At 39.9% G+C, this 22,093-nt stretch overlaps 1 protein-coding gene across 1 annotated transcript in view; it reads right to left on the bottom strand.

The window, feature by feature from the left end:
• The window catches only part of LOC126335223 (WD repeat domain phosphoinositide-interacting protein 3), a 149,466-nt gene that overhangs the window by 68,665 nt on the left and 58,708 nt on the right, over window positions 1–22,093 (bottom strand). The window contains exon 5 of the mRNA XM_049998258.1: window positions 581–666. Coding sequence (XP_049854215.1) covers window positions 581–666 — 86 coding nt within the window. The remainder of the gene's footprint in view (window positions 1–580; window positions 667–22,093) is intronic.

Here is a 22,093-nt window from a genome sequence, read left to right as displayed (position 1 = left end):
GGATGTACCTTTAGCAACTTGAGAAGCAGGTATGTCTGATGTATATATACCAGCATTTTTCAGTAACAACTGTTGTCATAGTCATGCAAATAACACAATATCATTTTCCAAACAGTGGCTTTCTGACAACTGTGTTATGTTAATTTACTCTGGTTCAGTGGATCAATGTGACTTAATTCTTAATACAGCCTACATTACTGGTTTCTCAGAGCTACTTTTCTCTGGCAATGTATATCCTGACACATTCAACATCCTGATTAATTATTCCCTATAGCACATTCCATAAAACATGACGAGTGAATCAATATCATTTATGCTAACTTCCAAGGTGCCAAATAATTAGTAAAGCTGTCATCAATCACGGTCTTGTTGGGATTAGTAAGCCATCCTCTTGCCTTTGAGAATTGACGTACCCTGCTAGTTACAGGGGGACCGAAAGTTCAACACGGATTTCAAACCACGGTGCAATTTGGAATTTTACATATCAACAAACACTGCCAAACGATCATTTACAGTAAAAATGGGGCTTTCTGGGAAGTAGATGCTAATTAATACTTCAGCTTATTAAGAATAAACTTACCAGTAAATGTTAGCAGTGTGTGCCCCTCTACGAAGTTCATTTATCATCAACCCAGTAGATGTATCGAACACACGGATTAATGTTCCCTGCAAGAATAAATAATACTAAACAAAAAGAATAGTTATGTTATTTTAATAGAAAATATCAAGTCTAATTTAGCTGCTCCTCACTGGGTAATTGGCAAGTATCTATATCCAGAGTTCTGCACTATGGAAAGGCTAGATCACTACTCAACACACAGAGAGTGCACTGAATCACAGACAGGTACAATGAAAAGAAAGCTAGAGATATTCAGCTTTCACATAAAGTCCTTCATCAGAAGCTGAAAACACACACATATTAGCACAAGCACAACTTACAAACACATGGACACTGACTGCTCTGGGCACTAAGGCCTGATTACAACTGCATCTGGGGTAAGCACCAATCTAGCTGGGGTGGGTAGTGGGAGTAAGGCAGTCGCATGGAGCGGAGGGGGGATGGGATGGGATGGGATGAGATGGCAGGCTAGGGTTGGGGGAAGATGCTAGTGCTCCCTGTGGGACCATGCTGGAGCATGGTGGGAACAGGATACACCTGCTACATGCAACATTGGAACAGAAGGGGAAAGGACTACATATGTGCACTGACAGGATGCGTGGCATGTACAGTACTAGAGTACGAGCAAGGAAGGGGATATACGCAGGCGGAGAACAAGTGCAAGTAAAGATTACAACCCAGAGGGGTTATGGGAATAGAAGGTGTGTTGTATGGGGAGTTCCCATCTGGTGTCAGGAGAAAGAATCCAGAAGGCACAGGCTGTGAAGCACTCATTAAGGTGAAGCACATTGTGTTGTAAGGCATGCTAAGCAATGGGATAGTCCAGCTCTCTGTTGGTAGTCATGCCCAAGTAGAATGTGGCAGTGATACCCCTACACTCCCAACCCCTTACCCTTTGTCTCTTGCCTCATATCAATGCAACAGACCTATATGCAAGACTTATCTCATACTGTCACCCATTACCACCTACCTCAGTCCTGGCACAGGCATCTTCTACCCCCATCAAAGACAGGCCCACATGAGAAAGCAGTCACATGACCTGCCAACTTAGCTGGAACCACCTGTAAGGACTACTGCTATCTTTAATGTCATAATTTATTGATATTGTACTCCTTAATTATAGTTGGCTTCTCGAACAGTAAAGAGAATTAACTGTGAATAACAGTTTCGAGTATACATGTGGAGAAAGTAATAAAACAGCTTCAACGCAGACAAATTCTGCATGAAACAGAAATCTACGGCATCTTCGATTGCTATGGTTCGAGACGACCATCATGACAACACAAGGGAGTGATGCAGCTTGCAGCATTACACCACAACACAGCAACTAACAGTCACCAAAAAAAGTATATCCCAATAGTGTGATGGAGAACAGTTAGTTAGGCTTGTTTTTTGTCCTTTCGAATTTCGAGTGTAAAAATCTCAACAGCGAACAAACAAGTAACAGTAGTTAGTCTTGTACGAATTCAGTTCAAAAGTAAGACAACCGGGGAAGCACGGAAAAGGGTTATAGAAAAGGAGATGGATGAGAAAATGGAGGAATTGCAAAATGCATCTACTGTTCTAACAGACTGTGTCACCCGAGGAGTCAGATTTTTTAAGCAGATTTAGACTCCGACTTGTTCACTGAAATGCCTATTTCTGACATGAACATGTCAAGCAGAATGTCAGCTAATGTAATCTTAGATGTTGAAGCAACTAATACATGTGTCAAACGTGATAATAATCAATCAAATGCACAAATTCCGGGTGTGGATCCAGATGTCTTTTTCTGTGGGTAAGGAGCATACTCCACAGAAGAATATTCAAGCAGAGGATGAGAAGGCTATTATTGCACAGAAGCCGGAGCAAAATTATGTGGGGGAAAGAAAAGAGACTCAGAAGAAAAATGTCAGAGTCGTCAGACTTTGATAAGAAACATAACAATATGTTGTCTTTGAAGGAAGAATAAGAAAGTTTATCATACACAGAGGAAGGTAAGATGTACTTGGCTACTGTGAAGCAGACAGACTCAAGCACCTGATACAAAGATTATCATCATATGGAAGATGGAGCAAACTGGTGTGAAATAAAAATAAGATTTAGAAAAAGAAAGTCAAAGTTTGCTAGACTGAGAGAGGAAAATTGAAGATATATTGTTCAGGAACCAAGAAGAAGTAAACTAATCATACGAAGATGTTGAATAGATGTTCTTGGATAAATACCAGTCTAAAAACAATAAAGCTGCGAGTTTAAATTTTATTTGCAATGATCCATATGATGAAATGTATGCAGAATTTTTGGGAAAGGAATTAAGAACATATCAGTAGTTTTTTAAGTATAGTATTAATAGAATAACATCGTAAGCAGGACGAAGTAACAGCTAATATGAGATGTTTGTGGTGTTCTGCCTGGTCCAACAACCGGAAAAGTAGAGCAGGTATTAAAAATACCCACAGAAAGCAGAACAGAGAAGAAGCAATGAGAGTCAAGAGGAAGCACAAGCAAAAGAAAGAAGAGAAGACACAATTACCACCATGAATAAGTGCTAGATTTTTACAGTGCACTGTTTTAAGGAAAGAAATTCAGAAAGAAGTGGAATTAGAGGGGAGCGATCGGTCAAGGTCAAAGGCATGCATGAAGCAGAGCAAGTCAAGCTGAGATGACATTGTTGGTTGATCGCTTACAAGGACATAAATATTATGCAGTGGGAGAGGAGAAAAAACTACTACAGGGAAAAAGAGATCAATACAATGTGTTGTGCCCGAGTGGTACTTGCAACTAAAAGAATGGTCAAATATTTTTGAACAGTGATTTGTTTAGCAATTTTATATACAGTGTCAGTGTTAGGCTATCAGCAATGTAGACTGTCATTAAAAAAAACAGTAAAATTTCTTTTCTGTTTGGTATTTCGTAATACTATCACCTACAAAGTGTATGTGTTTTTTCTTGTTGGGCATACAGAAATTAAGCCATGCTAATTGTTTTCATGTCTGCTACATTTCGATGTCAGAGAGTGGGGGTTCCAGTAACGCAGTCAAATGTCTCTGAGCATTATAGGACTTAACATCTGAGCGCATCAGTCCCCTAGAGCTCAGAACTACTTAAACCTAATTAACCTAAAGACACCACACACATCCATGCCTGAGGCAGGATTCGAACTGGAGACCGTAGCACTAACAACTTGGCTTGTCTCATCTGCTGCCTAATAGATGGGAGGGGGGCACTGATTCAAATGCACACTAGCAGTGGTACTTTTCACACTCTGCTTCCTTCACACAATTGATGTCACACAGAGAGATCTGCGCACTTGGTACATTTACATATCATCCAGGCCACTGGAGGACACTGAGTTTCATTTGCACAGCCGCTGCATATATGCTGCTGATCACTGCCGGTACCCTACTACACAGTCAGCGAGCATAATGTTTCCTGCCACCTGTTATGATACAAGAAATGATGACTTTTGGCCATGTCACCAGCGACTATACAGAAAATCAATGCTCGCAGTGCCCATATGGTGTCATGAATGAGCCACTGAGTCCATCTGTCAGTGGGTGTGTGTTGCGAAAGGTGTTTTGTGGTAAAGGAAAATGTCAAATACGTATGTGTTTTGAGTGTCTTCTTTTAGGAATATGTCCTCCAATTTGTATTAACCGTATTTCTCAAAGTTTTTCAACTGAAAAATCACATTTTCTGCTTGTTTTACATTACTTACACAAAAAACCTTAATCAATTTCTTTATATTATGCTAAGTAATATTCTTGAACTATTATCTGCATGATACATGTTTACACTTGAGAAATAAATATTTTTGCCTCTGTGCTTATGGGTGTAGCAATATACAATGAAACTCACTATTTACAAGTAATGAGGTAGGTGGCAAATATTCTTGTGCCTTTTTTCCCCGTCTACTGACACAGTCAGAGTAAATTAGTTCAATTATCGAATGATATTTGCCCTGATTACTTCTGTACAATTAGCAATAGCAGCAACTGTTGTTGTTGTTGTTGTTGTTCAGTTCAAAGAATGGTTTGATGCAGCTCTCCATGCTGCCCTACCTTGTACAAGCCCCTTCATCTCAGACTACTGCAACTTACATTCTGCTGAGTCTGCTTACTGTATTCAACTCTTGGTCACCTTTCTTCCAAGATTTTTACCCTCCGCCCTTCCCTCCAGTATTAAATTGGTGATCCCTTTATGACTAAAAATGTGTCTTACCATCTGATCCTTTCTTCTAATTGAGTTGAAGCATAAATATATTTCTCCCAACTCTATTCAGCAACTCCTCATTAGTTACGTGATCCACCCATTTAATCTTCAGCATTCTTCTGCAGCAACAGATTTCAAAAGCTTTTATTCTCTTCTTTTCTGCACCATTTATCATCCACATTTCACTTTCATACACAGCTACAATCCATACAAATACTTTCAGAAAAGACTTCATAAGAATTTAATCTAAATTTGATGTTAATAAATTCCCCTGCTTGAAAAACACTTTTCTTGCCATTGCCAGACTACTTTTACATCCTCTCTACCTCAGCCATCACAGTTATTTAGTTACCCAAATAGCAAAATCTACCAACTACTTTAAGTGTCTTGTTTCCTAATCTAATTCTCACAACATCACCTGATTTAAATCAACTATATTCTCTTCATTTTGCTTTTGTTGATGTTAATCTTGTATTCTCCTTAGAAGACACTGTCTCGGTTCAAATGCTGTTCCAAGGCCTTCGCAGTCTCTGAAAGAATTACAATATCACCGGCAATTTAATTTTTTTCCCCCCTAAACTTTAATTCCTACTCCAAATTTTTCTTTCGTTTCCTTTACTGCTTGCTTCATAAACAGATTGGATAATGCTGGGGTTACGCTACAACCCTGTCTCATTCCCTTCTTAACCACTGCTTCCCTTTCATGGCCCCTCGACTCTTATAGCGCCGTACAGTTCAGCCTGAGCCAGTGAGGTGAGCGGACTGCTGCTGTCACACATTCCACTACTAAGGCTGAAGGATAGCTCATGAAGAAGTGTCGTGCTACAGTTGTGGGCAAAAGTAGCAACTGCCGTGCATTGTTCTCACAATGAAGCAACATTGTCATGTTTCTCTTTGCCACAGCATGGTAGGAAAAGGTGGACAGAATAAAGCTGCTACCATGAAGAGACCCTCGAACAGGGCAAACCAGTGAGCATGCCGAACGGTCCAAGGAGATCCAAGAAGAAGAAGAAGAAGAAGAAGAAGAAGAAGAAGAAGAATCTTATACGCCTTAACCCCCCCCCCCCCCTCCCCCCTTTGTACACTGAGTGCAAAGGTATTGGGTGGACAGAGATGGATGAAAACATGACAAGTTGCTGCAAGAAAAACATGGCAATTGAGTCTGTCAACTCTGACTCACTCATCTGCATGCAAGCAGTAAGCACGGTTGACCACAGGGCTATCAGGAGCGCTGTAGCCACACACATCGTCGACATTCTGCAGGTGAGAGAGAAGATAACTTCAAAGCAGTCAGAGAATCTGACCAAGGTACTTTTAAGGGGGCTGCCCTGGTGTTGTGATGAAGGGGCAGTCTGAGAAGGGCTGCTATGCACTGGGTTTGCTAATGCAGCAGTAAGACTGCGTAACAAGAGGAACCTCTGCTATTTACTGTGGCCATGTAAATGGCAAGTGACTCAGGTGAAATCATCTCTCTGTGGAAGCTCCTGAGCTTCTTTGCGACTACGGAAGCTCAGCCTCAGTGCTTCAGATGCTAGGATCGAGGGCCATGTCGTCAAGTACTGCCGTTATACTACACGGCATCTGAAGTGCTAAAGAGAGCACAGCAGCTGCACCTGCAACCGTGGTAGACACATTGTACCAATGTACACTTGCTGTGGTGGGCTCCTTGTCACCAGCTGGCAAGGTTGTCTGGCTTTCTTCAAGCAACAGTAAGACTACTGCTCTTACTATTCATCCAGACTGTCACAGAGGTTTTTTCCCTTCATGCTTGCCTAGGCACTTTTTTGCCCTCTACCTTTAAACCCCCTACCCTCTGTTCACTTTTTGATGTCCATCCCCTACATGGGCCTGGAATAGTGGGTCTCCACCCTTTTCTTTTACTCTGGTTTCTGTAAAAATTGTAACTGGCCTTTCGCCCCTTGTATTTCACCTCTGCCACCTTCAGAATTTCAAAGAGAGTACTCCACTCAACATTTTCAAAAGTTTCATCTATGTCTATAAATGCTATAAATGTTGTTTGTCTTTCCTTAACCTATCTTTTAAGGTAGTCGTAGGGTCAATACTGCCTGGTGTGTTCCGACAGTTCTGCATAATCCAAACTGATCTTTCATGATGCTGACATCTACCAGTTTTTTCCATTCTTCTGTTAAGAATGTGTGTTAGTATTTTGCAACCATGACTAATGGATATAATATTATTTTGTGTAGGCTGATCGGTGTTTGAGTACGAAAGACCACTGAAGTATTGTAATTTCCAATCTTATGGAAGTATATTGCTACAATACATTACACAGTTACAAAAATGTATGTAACTTCTGCAGACTTACATGGCATAACGGTAGAATGGTTAAGACACATTGTATGTTATAGGCATTTAAACAGATTGAGTTTAACTTTTTTTTTCTTCACAGCCTATGCCATCTGAATTCTTTCTAACAACACCAGCTTCTCTGAGCTACAAAATATCCTTCATTACCTTAATTATCCTGGCGTCGATCTTTTAGTTTTCACCAGCCCCCATTCTCCACCTGCCTATCTGCTTCCTTGCTCCCTGCCCACATACCTCCTGTCTCATCAATGCAGGTCTTTTCTCATACTTCTCTCCTCTCCCGCCCCCGCCCCTACTCCTCCTCCTCCTCTCCTCCTCCTCCTCCTCCAAGTGCAGCCTCCCAATGCTGCATCCCACAGCCCTCACCACGTCCTGCACGCTCCCACAGGCAACACTAACATCTCCCTCCACCCCTATCCTGCTAGCCCTTCTCCTTAGTGTCCCATGCATTTGCATTTGTGTGAATGTGTTTTCTACTTCTTATGAAGGATTTTATCTGAAAGCTGAACATTTCTACCATTCTTTTCATTGTACCTATCTGCGAGTCAATGCCTTCTGTGTGTGGTGGTTATAAATCCATCATTTCCATATTGTTGTTATTCCGTTCTTTAGTTTCCATTGTTTGTTTACATCTAGTCATATACTCCACAAGCCACTGTACGGAGCCAGAGGAAAATTTCTGTGCATATTCTTCTGTACATGCTCTAAGATCTATCTTTTTTCTTGGGCTCCATGTGTAACATAAACAACAAAGACAGCAGAGATGTTACATAGTCTACACCGAATACTGATTTTGTAAATAAATCCAACTGGCTTCCATCAAAACAAATTTAAATTCAATAAGCATTTCTGTTAGACTTCTGTATGAGCCCTGCCAACATGCTACGACCCTGGTGGTGCATTTCTTTACTCCTTTGGTTTGTCATTAATGCTGACACAACAAAGGCCACAAACACAGGGACAGTATTCTGGAACAGCTGCTGTTTAATTGACATATAAGCTGTATTTTCCCAGAATTCTGCAAAAAGTTAATTTTATGGAGCATATCTGTTCCATAGAAATGATAATGGATGCAGTTTTCTTTAAGAGAATAAATCGTAGTACATAATAGTAATACTTCTTAAAATACTTAGGAAACAATAGGACTCATTTTTTGGTGTCAGTTCAAATTACTGCAACGAGAAATCCATAAGTGCTATAAATCTGTTAATAAGTCATAGTAGTTATTTCTGTTAACTAAGAATGATAGTCATAACAAGAGAAAATATTTTTGGATAATCAAACCAACAGATTTCACTTGCAACAGGCAGCTAACTATAACAAAATGTTTGATCAAAGAATAAATACGTCTATTCCACTAATGGATTAACAAATGGCTTCAATTTTTTTTTGTATGTTTGCAAGCAATGGAAAGTCAAGGTTAGAATAGCGACAGCAGGGCGTATATGCTCCAGGACATCCGTGAAAAAGCCCGGGAATTTTTTCATCTGGGAGAAAACCAGGAAAAACCCAGGAATTTTTTAAAATTCTGGGAATTTTTCATTGTTTAATCTTCACCTATTTTTTTTTTTTGTAATTTTGACTGTTAAGAATTGATAAACAGTAAAATGTGACAAAGTCTTTAGGACGAAGACTACAGAATACTTCATAACAATAAACTGCTGCCAGCGAGCGTGACATCAAAACTGTTTACATTAAGTTCGTTTGAGCAGTTGCCCGCGGGCAAGTGCAGTTGAGTTGCAGATGTGCAGTACCTTCTCCCACTTCCGGCTACTTGAAGTGTGGCTGTTAGCCATATCAGCAGTAGCAACAGACACGCAGAGGCTACCCGGAAAAATTTTTCTGGCGTACCCATGCTGCGAGATTTGTGCATGCGCATAGCAGACCGGGTTGTAGTGGGGAGGGGTTTAGTCTCCACGTAAGTCGTGTTTATATTTAGTGATTTTACTGTTTTGCCCTTCGTTTATACTTCTCACATCAAATGAAAACAAGATGGATTTCTGTGGGTGGGAGATATCAAGTGAATTAAAATACATTCACGTTATTACGGAAGGCTAACATATTTTATTAGTTCCAGTTTTCTGATTTTATTTTATTTCCACATTTTTGGCAGTCAAGCATTAACCACCTTACAGAACAGTGAAGCTATTTTTGTTGGTTTGTGAAATAAATGTGACTTTTATTAATCTTTTCCCTAGAGGCAGTCAGTTTATTGGAAAAAGTGTTTCTGTGCTACTGGCTAGTTTCAACTGTTCACTGAATTTCAAGTGCACATTTTCATCTTATGGCACGTATGGCATTATGCCATAACAAAGAACCACACATGAGACAATTCAGTACTCGTACTCCAAGAAAATTTGCATCCCGAAAATTGCACTGAAAAGCTTAATATCAGGTTGGTGCCTACTTCACTGTGAACTTGGACATATGAAAGTCCACTTTAAGCCGAATTATGCATTTTAGTATCGTTTATGGGGGCAATAGCCTTGCCGCAGTCTATACACCAGTTCCCGTCATATCACCGAACTTAAGCACTGTCGGACGTGGCCGGCACTTGGATGGGTGACCATCCGGGCTGCCATGTGCTGTTCCCTCATGTTGCCAACTGAGGAGCTGCTCGGCCGAATAGTAGTAGCTCCGGTCACAGAAAACCATCATAACGACTGGGAAAGCGGTGTGCTGACCACACGTCCCTCCTATCCGCATCCTCAGCTGAGGATGACACGGTAGTCGGATGGTTCCGATGGGCCACTTGTGGCCTGAAGACAGAGTGCTTTTAGTATGGTTTATGAAATTCGGATGCTCTTAGAGTATCCTCTGATGACCTGTTTTCTTTATGACATAATGTAACCTCTCTTAACATTAGACATAAATGTACGAGCATACAGGCTTCCTACATCATCGTAGCTGCCCACGAACAGTAACGCCTGTTTTCTGGCACTTGCTGGAACCACGCTATTTCTAACAGGTCGCAGGAAAATACTGCAAATGGTGCTTTCAAAAGTGTTAGTTGCAAAGTAGATTTCCCTTTATGCAAGACGAATTATGCTATGCGTGTCAATGTGCAATGAATTTCTTAAATCAAAGAGCATTTGACTCGCATTTAAAACTTAACACATTGACGACTAACCACTTAGAAAACCTTCGAGCACAGAAGACCAAACAGTATCATTATTTAAAATTTTATGGAACATTTGTGTGATGTATCATAAAGAGCAGCACACACAAAAAAGGCAATATTATAAATGAAAGCTTAGGTTTTCTTGTAGCTACACTATGTACATTAATTTAAACAATTAACTTTTCCTATTTGTGTGTTCACACTACTTAACAGTGATATTGCTATTGGCTGGCTACATCACGTTTCCTCTGCTTGGATATCTGCTGTCATTGGCTAGTGAGATCAGGTGATACAAGTTATAAATAGCTTATGAAAGTGCTTTTCAATCCAGATTTCAGAGCTTCGGAAACTAACGTGCTGTGTTTAGTGAAATTTGAATCTATATTTTCGTTATACGAATACTTTCATATGCAGCATATGGTAATATGCAGTGTAAACATTGCTGCACATCACAGACCTTTGTATTTTTGTTTTTTGTTTTTTTGTTCTCTGAAGTTCCACACTGGTGTATAAAACCTTTACCATTCAAAGGATTAATATTTTTACAGCTCCGAGGGAAAGTATACTGTCATTTATCATGGAAAAAAGCATATTTTTCACCTTGAAAGAAGTGTACTTTCACATGGGAAAAAACGTTTTTAACTGGGGAATCTGGAAATTTATTTATTTATTTTTCTTGTCCACAGATACATACTGAACAATATTATGAGGAATGAGTGGTGGTGGTTTAGCCAACAGAGGGAGGGTCACATGTTGTGATGCTTGATTTAAGGGCAGCTGTGGCGGTCACCAGCTCAGTCAGTTCCAAGCAGTGAGCTGCAATGAAAATGTCTTCAGAGGCGATGGTAGGTTTGGGTAGCAGCTACACTTCAAATGCTAGTCTCTACTGTTCCAATGTTCCAGTCATTGGTGTTTGGCCTATGAGTGTCACTCAGTGGGCACCTTTTTCTGACATGGATGGTGGTTGAACCTATACTTGTGCTTTGAGTTTGAATGTCTGAAGGAATCCTGTGTCAGCTTTAGTAGAAGGTTTGGTCATATGCTAATGGTGGATTATGGTCTGTTGGATCCTGAATGACGCTCAATGGTAAAAGCACCCATTTGCTAGCATGTTATTTGGGGGCTGCTATTGATTACCTCAATTCTCAGAAATGATGGTGAGCTTTTTTAAAAAATTTTAAATGTACCGAGTGTCTTCTGAATTATACTGATCATGAAGTTATATTTAAATATTGTCCCAGATGGAAATATCCTTTGTGTTACCATAAGCACCACAGAATAGTGTGTTCAGTTACAGAGAACAGGTCTTTTCTTCAGCTGTCTCACTTGAATCCACAACAGCCTAGGTTCTTATTACATTTTTAGAACAATATCCTGAGGTTTTGATGGATAGGCTTGGTGTCACCAAAAAGAACTTAGAAAGTTATGTATCACCTTATGTGCCCTAATATTTTTGATACCCAAGGCAGGTGGTCAGGGGTACCATCTGGTGGTTGACTACTGTCAGCTGAATCTGAAATTGATCTTAGAATCAGTCCCACTTCCAGATTAGAATGACTGTTTCACTTGTTTCTCAGAGGCAGAATATTTTTCCGTGCTTGACCTAAACCAAGCATACCATCAAGTACTATTTACAGAAGAGTCCAAGCCCCTGACTGCTTTCTGTACAGACTGGGCTTTATTTAAGTACAACTGTGTGCCCTTTGGATTGACCACAGGGACCGCAGTCTTGTTCCACATTTAGATTCTACTTTGGGTGACTTAAAGTACTAGAATGTATATAATTACTTTGCAGACGATGTTATTTATAGCAAAATATTTGAAGACCATGTGCACTGTGTAAGGTAGGTATTATGCCAGCTGAGTTAAGTCATCAAAAGTTACCTCACGAAGGGGAGGTGTTCTTCCTAGGTCACATTGTTTCAGTCAGTGGTGTTACAATAGAACAAGACTGCACCAAAGCCTTCCATCAGTTTCCATTGCCCCCCCCCCCCCCCCAAAAAAAAGTGGGATTTAATGACTTGACAGTGTTTTTTTGAAAATTGGTCCAGAACTTCTCCCAGCTGGCACCTCTCCTCAACCAACCGATGTTAAAGGGAGACGTTTTTAAATGGGATGAATGTAAGCACACACATTTTCATGCTTTCAAAGTTGCATTCAGGAATTGCTGTGGTCCTCTCACAGGAAAGTGAAGGGGAAAGACAACGCATCACTTACACCTCTAGATCTTTGTCTCGTGCAGAGAAGAAATATACAGTATACAAATTAGAGGCACTAGTAGTGTTGTTCGAGTTAGAACGTTTTAAATTCTATCTGGAAACTAAGTTATTTAATCTGGAGACACACAATCAAGCATTGTTGTGGTTGCTCGCTCGACCCCATACGACTGGGTGTTTAGCCATATAGACAAGGATTTTTGCCTCCTGTTGTCAGGCACATCGCATAAAGAGCACTGACAATCAAGTAGCTGATGCCCTAAGTTTAATGCTTTCTGAGGAGCACGAGTCCGGGGAACCCAACGAATGTATCCACCAGCATGTTTGCATAGGAACAGTGTTAAGTGATATTCCGGCCTTGATTGGAGATTTAGGGGAGTGGCAGAATGCAGACCCACAGCTACATCAGCAGAAGCTCTGAGAAGGGAAAAAAGTTTTGGGGTATTCCCTTAAAAAGGGACACACACTTTCGAACTCAGTCGATGGGAAAGATAAGCTATATCTCCTCAAGAAGTTGATTCCTGCTGTGTTCAAACATTTCCCAGTAATTATGTGGCGCTCATTTGGGAATAAATTAAACTATCTACATTTACACTGATTACTTTGCAATTCACAATTAAGTGGCCTGGAAGAGGGTTCATCAAACCACCTTGAGCTACCTTTCTCTCACCATATAGCGGTGATTCCGAGTTGCGATAGGAACAATAAAAACATTCACACAATTAAATCTTTCAGCCATTAAGGCCTTTATCAGCAGTAGACACACACACACGAACGCGCGCGCGCGCGCACACACACACACACACACACACACACACACACACACACACACACACACACACACACACACACCTGCAGTCTCAGAGAGAGGAGACCACACTGCGAACAGCAGCACCAGTACATGATGGGAGTGGCAACTGGGTGGGGGTAAGGAGGAGGCTGGGGCGGTGAGGGGGAGGGATAGTATGGTGGGAGTGGTGGACAGTCAAGTGTTGAAGTTTAGATGGAAGGCAGGAGAGAAGGTGGGGAGAGAGGGGGAAGTAGCGGAAAGGAAACAAACAAAAAGAAATTAAAAGACTGGGTGTGGTGGTGAAATGATGGCTCTAGCTGCGTAGTACTGTAATGGGAACAAGGATGGGGCTGGATGGATGAGGACAGTGACTAAGGAAGATTGAGACCAGGAGGGTTATGGGAACGTAGGATGTATTGCATGGAAAGTTCCCACCTGCGCAATTCAGAAAAGCTGGTGTTGGTGGGAAGGACCCATATGGCACAGGCTGTGAAGCAGTCATTAAGATGAGGGATATCATGTTTGGCAGTGTGTTCAGCAACAGGGTGGTCCACTTGTTTCTTGGCCACAGTTTGCTGGTGGCCATTCATGCAGACAGCTTGTTGGTTGTCATGCCTATATAGAATGCAGCACAGAGGTTGCAGCTTAGCTTGTAAATCACATGACTGGTTTCACAGGTGGCCCTATCTTTGATGGGATAGGTGATGTTAGTGACCGGATTGGAGTAGGTGGTGATAGAAGGGTGTATGGGACAAGTCTTGCATCTAGGTCTATTACAGAGGTATGAGCCATGAGGTAAGGGATTGGGAGCAGGGGTTGTGTAAGGATGGACAAGTATATTGTGTAGGTTTAAGTATATTGTGTAGGTTTCTGTGGATGGTGGAATACCACGGTAGGAGGGGTGGGAAGGAGAGTGGGCAGGACATTTTTCATTTCAGGGCACGACGAGAGGTAATCGAAACCCTGGTGGAGAATGTAATTCAAATTTTCCTTCTCTGGTATTGTCACATTCCATCCTGGATTTTCCATTGTTTGAGCTACTTTTCTTCCATTCCACTCTTGCACAGCATGCGGGGAAAAATGAACACTTAAATTTTCAGTCACACAACTGACACAATACTCCACAGACACCCAATTTAATTAGAAGTTGCTTGTGAGGAACGGTGTCAAAAGCCTTCCGGAAACCTAAAAATGTGGTATTAGTTGAAAACAGTCTTGGTTGCAATTTTAGTTTTTTATTTACCAACTACACGTTTCACTTTATTTAGGCATCTTCAGGCTGATCTACAGAGAACAAATACATTCATTTAAGCATTGTGACCATGTTGTGCAGACTTGGATAACCTAAAAGCATGTATAAACAGAACAAATCCTGAAAAAGCAAATACCTTAATTTGGTATTTCTTAGGATGATCCTTTAGACGGTGTAGCTAAAGGACATCGTTGAGTACATCAGGCCAACACCGCCTTTGTTAACCTCAGTAAATACTATAAACATAAAATAGTACAAATGGATAAGAGACTTGGCCAATGATTGGACACTCAGAAATGCAATCATATTGCTGAAGTCTTATGATAAGGCCTCACATTTCTAGATGAACCTGAGTGACTCCAAGAGCTGCTTAACATATACACGTTCACAGGAGCAAACAATACAATAAGATGGGGCTTAAGTAGTTAGAACAGTGTTGTGAGCAAGTACTGACGCCTATGTTTTATGTGCATTATAATTATAAAGTTTTAGTGACAATGTATATCCAGTTTACGATCTCTCATTCTTACCAGCAGCTGCATGGCAGCGCCACCTAATGAGGTGATTCTATATTAGGCATCAGTACTAGCACAATACACTGTGGTGCATTTTTCTAACTACTTAAGCCCCATCTTATTCTATTATTTGCTCCTGTGAACATGTATGTGTTATGCACGTGTTGGAGTCACTCACTTCAAGCTAGAAAGGTAAGGCCTTATCGTAAGGCTTCGGCAATATGATTGCATTTCTGAGTGTCCGATCATTGGTCAAGTCTCTTATCCAGTTTTACTATTTTATATTTCTAGTATTTACTGAGGTTAACAAAGGCGATGTTGGCCTGATGTACTCAACGATGTCCTTTAGCTACACCGTCTAAAGGATCGCCTTAAGAAATACCAAATTAAGATATTTGTTTTTTTATCATTTGATCTGCTAATACATGCTTTTAGGTTATCAAAGTCTGCACAATGCGGCCGTGATCCTTAAATAGATGTATTTGTTCTCTGTTTTCTATGTAGATCAGCCTGAAGATGCATAAGTAAGGCAAAACGCATAGTTGATAAATAAAAAAATAAAATTGCAACCAAGACTGTTTTCAACTAATACTATTAAACACTGGGTTGCTGACTCATGCCACAGACGGATTGGAAAAATTTCTATAGTATGCTGTCTAGTCAGGCAGAAAAACCTGTGGCTTCAACTCTGCTTAGCATCAAAAACAAGATTATGAAAGCCTCTATGAACATTTCGTTTCATAAGGAGTGTTTAGAGTGTAAGATGATTCCTGCTTATGTGCATAAGTTTCTTAGAATGGCAAAAGGTTGTTATCCAAGTAGCATTTTGCTTAAGTGTGCATACTGAGTTACGTCAGGAGAAATTAGACACTGGTAGGCTATAAAAAAATAGATTGAATGTGTTGGCATATAATTTGTATTTTTCTGTGGTGGCAATATTTGAGCCGGTCTCTTTCAATTTGTGTATGCAACTCACAAATGCTGTCATGTGGGAGGAGAAGCATCTCATCTTGCAGAAGCATGCTTATAAATTTGAAATACTTAGGTTGCAATGTCCAATTGGTATTTCACAGCAGTGTATTACTCCTAAAAATGCCTTTACTTTTGCTAAAAGAGTGATTCATCTCACCCAACTTACATTCGATGAAAAACAATCTCGACTTCTGAATAAAGGCCTAAAATATAGTATTCAGCTTAAGCTTGATGGTAGCAAGATCGCTACTTTAGTAGCAGATGTAAAAATGGTCATCGACACTTCAAAGTGTACTAAAGAAGAAGAAGCAGATGTCAAATTGGCCTGTAGGGTGAGTGATATAATGACTAAGGCAGTAAAAAGGCAAGCCCATAATGATGAGACGTCAATTTTGAGATCTATAAACAAACATTCGAGGATGAGGAAGCCCTTGTTACTCGTGCAGATAAAATAAGGAAGGTTTCCCTAGCCGCCCATTAATTAATGCAAGAGGGAATATAGGAGAGCCTGTGAAAAAGATTTCTTCTGAAGCTCTTGAAAAAAGAATTAGTCTTTGAGCAGACTTTGACGTTAACAAGTCGAAAAGAACTGGTTACGTTGTTGCATGACCAGGTCTTCCCGACAGGCTGCTGGCTGTTATCCCTTGGCATACGGAATTTATACACAAATGTACTGATAGAAGAAACCATTATGATTATCCAGGAGAATCTCTTTCATAATAAGCCACTGACAACAGAAGAAATTAGTGAGGTTGTCTCTCTCCTTCGAATTCTTATGGCATATAATTTTTTCTCGTTTAATGACAACATATACAGTCAGAAAGATGGCCTGGCTATCGGCAGCGTTTTGGCTGGTTTCTTAGCTACTGATTTTGTTAACTACATTGAAATCCCGGTGTTTAAAAGCAAGTACTATTTTTGTCAAAAAATTCTACTTTATCAGTGTTGTGTTGACAACTTTCTGATCGTGTTTAATGGCGATGAATCAGAAATTTTGGCTTTAGTTGATGAATTTAATGTCCTTCACCCGAAGATGATTTTCACACATGAGGATATGAACATTGACGGGGTCCTCAATTACCTAGATCTGCAGTTACAGCTACGTGATAACAAAGTATCGATAGATATTTTTAGGAAACCCACGACCACAGATGCTATTATTCATGCTTCCTCCTGCCATCCTCGCCAGCATAAGGTTAATTTTTTCAGAGCTATGATCACGCGTCTATGCGAATTGCCATTATCTGAAGACACCATTAATAGAGAACTTGACAATCTAATATATATCGCCCTTAATAATGGCTACAGTATCGCACTTGTTGAAAAATTATACCAAGACAAAATAACAATGCCACTTCGGAGTACACCCATTGCAGCTTCTGTCGAGGAGCATAATTACACTTCTTTGCTATTTATGGGCAATTTTAGTTATGAACTGGCAAAACTTTTTCGGGGAGTGAACTCTTGTATAGTATTTTCCGCATCTGCCAATCTCCCATTTATGTACATAAATAATGAATCACCTACAAAGGACAACCATTTGGCATTGGGGGTATATCTGCTGGAGTGTAACGATTGTAATGTAGGATATGTTGGACAAATAGGCAGAAACTTCACAATTAGATTACAAGAACATCTCGTCAATAGATGGGGACAGGTAAAACAGAACTCTGCCTTTGCTCAACGCCTTAAAACCAGTGGCGACAGTCCTCTGCAAGCACAAAATCTTAATATTTTACATTTTGCACGAAAGGGTAAGAAGTTAAACATTTTGGAAGAAACTAATATATTTAGGCATATGGAGGACAAAGATTTGTCCCTCCGTAATGACCAAATATTTGGCGCTAATCAGTTATGAAATCGGTGTTATTAATGTAAACCTGGGACACACTTATTTCTGCCTAATTATAAGCCCTTTTCCTGTCTCATCTTTTTAGCCAAACTCTTAGAGTTTTTTGACTAGAAAATGATATTGTGAGTTTGTCACTTCAAATGTCAACGTATCTTACACATTTTAATGTAAGTATAAAATGGAAAAGGGGAAAAAAGTTCACCCGCATTATATCTCCCTCCTATGCTGGTGTGTATTTTTTATGCGTAATAATTTTACTTTGTTATTTTTGTAAAAAGAATTTTCTTGTTGGTTTGTTAGTTAGAAGTTCTTGCTCTGTGTGACGCATTACTGTGTGTTATTGGTGGGCTTCTGCATTCGAAATTATGGTCCTGTGTCAGTAATGTTTCTGTTCCAGTGATATATGATACGTAATACCTGATCAGGAATCGCATCTGTGTGTTGTACTGTACACCCTGGTATTATATTTTAAATTTACTGCCTTCTTTTGTGTTTTTACTCTGTCATAATTTTTGGATAAATTAATGCACAGGTGTTGCTTCTAGTAATTCTAGCTTATTAATGTCTATGTGCATTATAATTCTTAAGTTTTAGTGGAAATGTATATTCAGTTTACGATCTCTCATTCTTACCAGCAGCTGCATGGCAGCGCCACCTAATGAGGTGATTCTGTATTAGGCGTCAGTACTAGCACAATACACTGTGGGGCATTTTGCTAACTACTTAAGCCCCATCTTATTCTACTATTTGCTCCTGTGAACGTGTACGTGTTATGCAGGTCTTGGAGTCACTCACGTCCATCTAGAGAGGTAAGGCCTTATCATAAGGCTTTGCAATATGATTGCATTTCTGAGTGTCCGATCATTGGTCAAGTCTCTCATCCGTTTTTACTATTTTATATTTCTAGTACTTACCCAGGTTAACAAAGGCAATGTTGGCCTAATGTACTCAACAATGCCCTTTAGCTACACTGTCTATGTCCTAAGAAATACCAAATTAAGGTATTTGCTTTTTCAGTATTTGGTCTGTTTATACATGCTTTTAGGTTATCCAGGTCTGTAAAATGCAATTGTGATCCTTAAATATATGTATTTGTTCTCTTTTTTCTATGAAGATCACCCTGAAGATGCCTAAATAAGGCGAAATGTGTAGTTGATAAAATAAAAAACTAAAATTGCAACTAAGACTGTTTTCAACTAGTACTATTAAACATTGTTTTGCTGACATGGACTGGAAGAATTTCTAAAAATGTGGAATCAATTTGAATGAAGAATTAGTCGTGTTTCATGAGAATGACATTTTCTGAATCCATGTTGGCTATTTGTCAAGAAATCTTTTCTTTGAGGTGATACACAATGTTTGAGCACAGTATATGTTCCAAAATCCGACTGCAAATTAATGTCAGCGATATGGTTCTGTGATTCAGTGGATTATTCTTATTTCCTATCTACAATTTTACAGTTCTGGGCATGAGTCTTTCTACGAGTGAGGGTTGTATATGATTGTTAAGCATGGAGCTATTGCATCGGCATACTCTGAGAGGAACCATACTGGCATACAATCTCAACCGGAAGCCTTGCATTTCTTAAGTGTTTTAATCTCGTTTGGTACACCAAGGGAATCTATTTCTCAGTTACTCATGTCGACAGTTGTTCTTGTTTCGAATTGTGGACTATGTACTTCACAATCTTTTGCAAAGCAATTTTAGAAAAGCGTGTTTAGCTACTCTGATTCAGTGGTGTATCATCAATAACTTAAACACTTTTATCGTGCAGTGAAAGTAATAATACTGTCTTGGCACTCGAGCACTTTACATACAGCCAGGATCTCCGGATTTTGTGCCAGATTTCAAGGCAGAGTTTCATTGTGGAAACTATTAAAAGCATCTCGCATTGAAGTTCGCACTAAATTTCAAGCTTCTGTAGAACTTCACCAATCTTGTGGATTTTGTGTCATTTTAAATTTAATTTAGTATGCTTTTTTTATTGCTTCTGCAACAGTGTTCAGACTGGTTTCGTGTAGCATGGGGGATCAGTGCCATGTTGTTGTTGTTGTTGTTGTTGTTGTGGTCTTCAGTCCTGAGACTGGTTTGATGCAGCTCTCCATGCTACTCTATCCTGTGTAAGCTTCTTCATCTCCCAGTACTTACTGCAACCTACGTCCTTCTGAATCTGCTTAGTGTATTCATCTCTTGGTCTCCCTCTACGATTTTTACCATACACGCTGCCCTCCAATGATAAATTGGTGATCCCTTGATGCCTCAGAATATGTCCTACCAATCGATCCCTTCTTCTAGTCAAGTTGTGGCACAAATTTCTCTTCTCCCCAATTCTATTCAATACCTCCTCATTAGTTATGTGATCTACCCATCTAATCTTCAGCATTCTTCTGTAGCACCACATTTCGAAAGCTGCTATTCTGTTCTCGTCCAAACTATTTATCGTCCATGTTTCACTTCCATACATGGCTACACTCCATACAAATACTTTCAGAAATGACTTCCTGACACTTAAATCTATACTCGATGTTAACAAATTTCTCTTCTTCAGAAACGCTTTCCTTGCCATTGCCAGTCTACATTTTATATCCTCTCTACTTCGACCATCATCAGTTATTTTGCTCCCCAAATAGCAAAACTGATTTACTACTTTAAGCGTCTCATTTTCTAATATAATTCCCTCAGCATCACCCGATTTAATTCGACTACATTCATTTATCCTTTTTTTACTTTTGTCGATGTTCATCTTATGCCTTTCAAGACACTGTCCATTCCGTTCATCTGCTCTTCCAGATACTGTGCTGTCTCTGACAGAATTACAATGTCATCGGCGAACCTCAAAGTTTTTATTTCTTCTCCATGGATTTTAATACCTATTCTGAACTTTTCTTTTGTTTCCTTTACTGCTTGCTCAATATACGGATTGAATAACATCAGGAATAGGCTACAACCCTGTCTCACTCCCTTCCCAACCACTGCTTCCCTTTCATGCCCCTTGACTCTTATGACTGCCATCTGGTTTCTGTACAAATTGTAAATAGCTTTTGCTCCCTGTATTTTACTACTGTCACCTACAGAATTTGAAAGAGAGTATTCCAGTCAACATTGTCAAACGCTTTCTCTAAGTCTACAAATGCTAGAAACGTAGGTTTGCCTTTTCTTAATCTATTTTCTAAGATAAGTCGTAGGGTCAGTATTGCCTCACGTGTTCCAACAGTTCTATGGAATCCAAACTAATCTTCCTCGAGGTCGGCTTCTATGAGTTTTTGCATTTGTCTGTAATGAATTTGTGTTAGTATTTTGCAGCCATGGCTTATTAAACTGATAGTTTGGTAATTTTCACATTTGTCAACATCTGCTTTCTTTGGGATTTGAATTATTACATTCTCCTTGAAGTCTGAGGGTATTTCACCTGTCTCATACATTTTGCTCACCAGATGGAAGAGTTTTGTCAGGGCTGGCAACCCAAGGCTATCAGAAGTTCTAATGGAATGTTGACTATTCCCGAGGCCTTGTTTCGGCTTAGGTCTTTCAGTGCTCTGTCAAACTCTTCACGCAGTATCGTATCTCTTATTTCATCTTCATCTACATATTCTTCCATTTCCTCAAGAACCTCGCCCTTATATAGACCCTCTATATACTCCTTCCACCTTTCCGCTTTCCCTTCTTTGCTTAGAACTGGGTTTCCATCTGAGCTCTTAATATTCGAGCAAGTGGTTCTCTCTTTCTCCAAAGGTCTCTTTAATTTTCCTGTAGGCAGTATCTATCTTACCCCCCTAGTGACATACGCCACTACATCCTTACATTTGTCGTCTAGCCACCCTTCCTTAGCCATTTTGCACTTCCTGTCGATCTCATTTTTGAGACGTTTGTATTCCTTTTCGCCTGATTCATTTACTGCACTTTCTCTTTTCATCAATTAAATTCAATATCTCTTACGTTACCCAATGATTTCTACTAGCCCTCATACTATTACCTACTTGATCCTCTGCTGCCCTCACTATTTCATCTCTCAAAGCTACACATTCTTCTTCTACCATATTTCTTACCCCCCTTCTTTTCAATCGTTTCCTAATGCTATACCTGACACTCTCTACAACCTCCAGTTCTGTCAGTTTATCCAGGCCCTATCTCCTTAAATTCCCACCTTTTTGCAGTTACTTCAGTTTTAATGTACAGTTCGTAACCAATAGATTGTGGTCAGAGTCCTCATATGCCCTTGGAAATGTCTTGCAATTT

Source organism: Schistocerca gregaria, chromosome 2 (genome assembly GCF_023897955.1).
Source record: "Schistocerca gregaria isolate iqSchGreg1 chromosome 2, iqSchGreg1.2, whole genome shotgun sequence".
In the NCBI taxonomy this organism is placed as follows: Eukaryota; Metazoa; Arthropoda; class Insecta; order Orthoptera; family Acrididae; genus Schistocerca; species Schistocerca gregaria.
The sequence above is the reverse complement of the archived record's forward strand: the minus strand, read 5'-3'. Positions and strand labels throughout refer to the sequence as shown.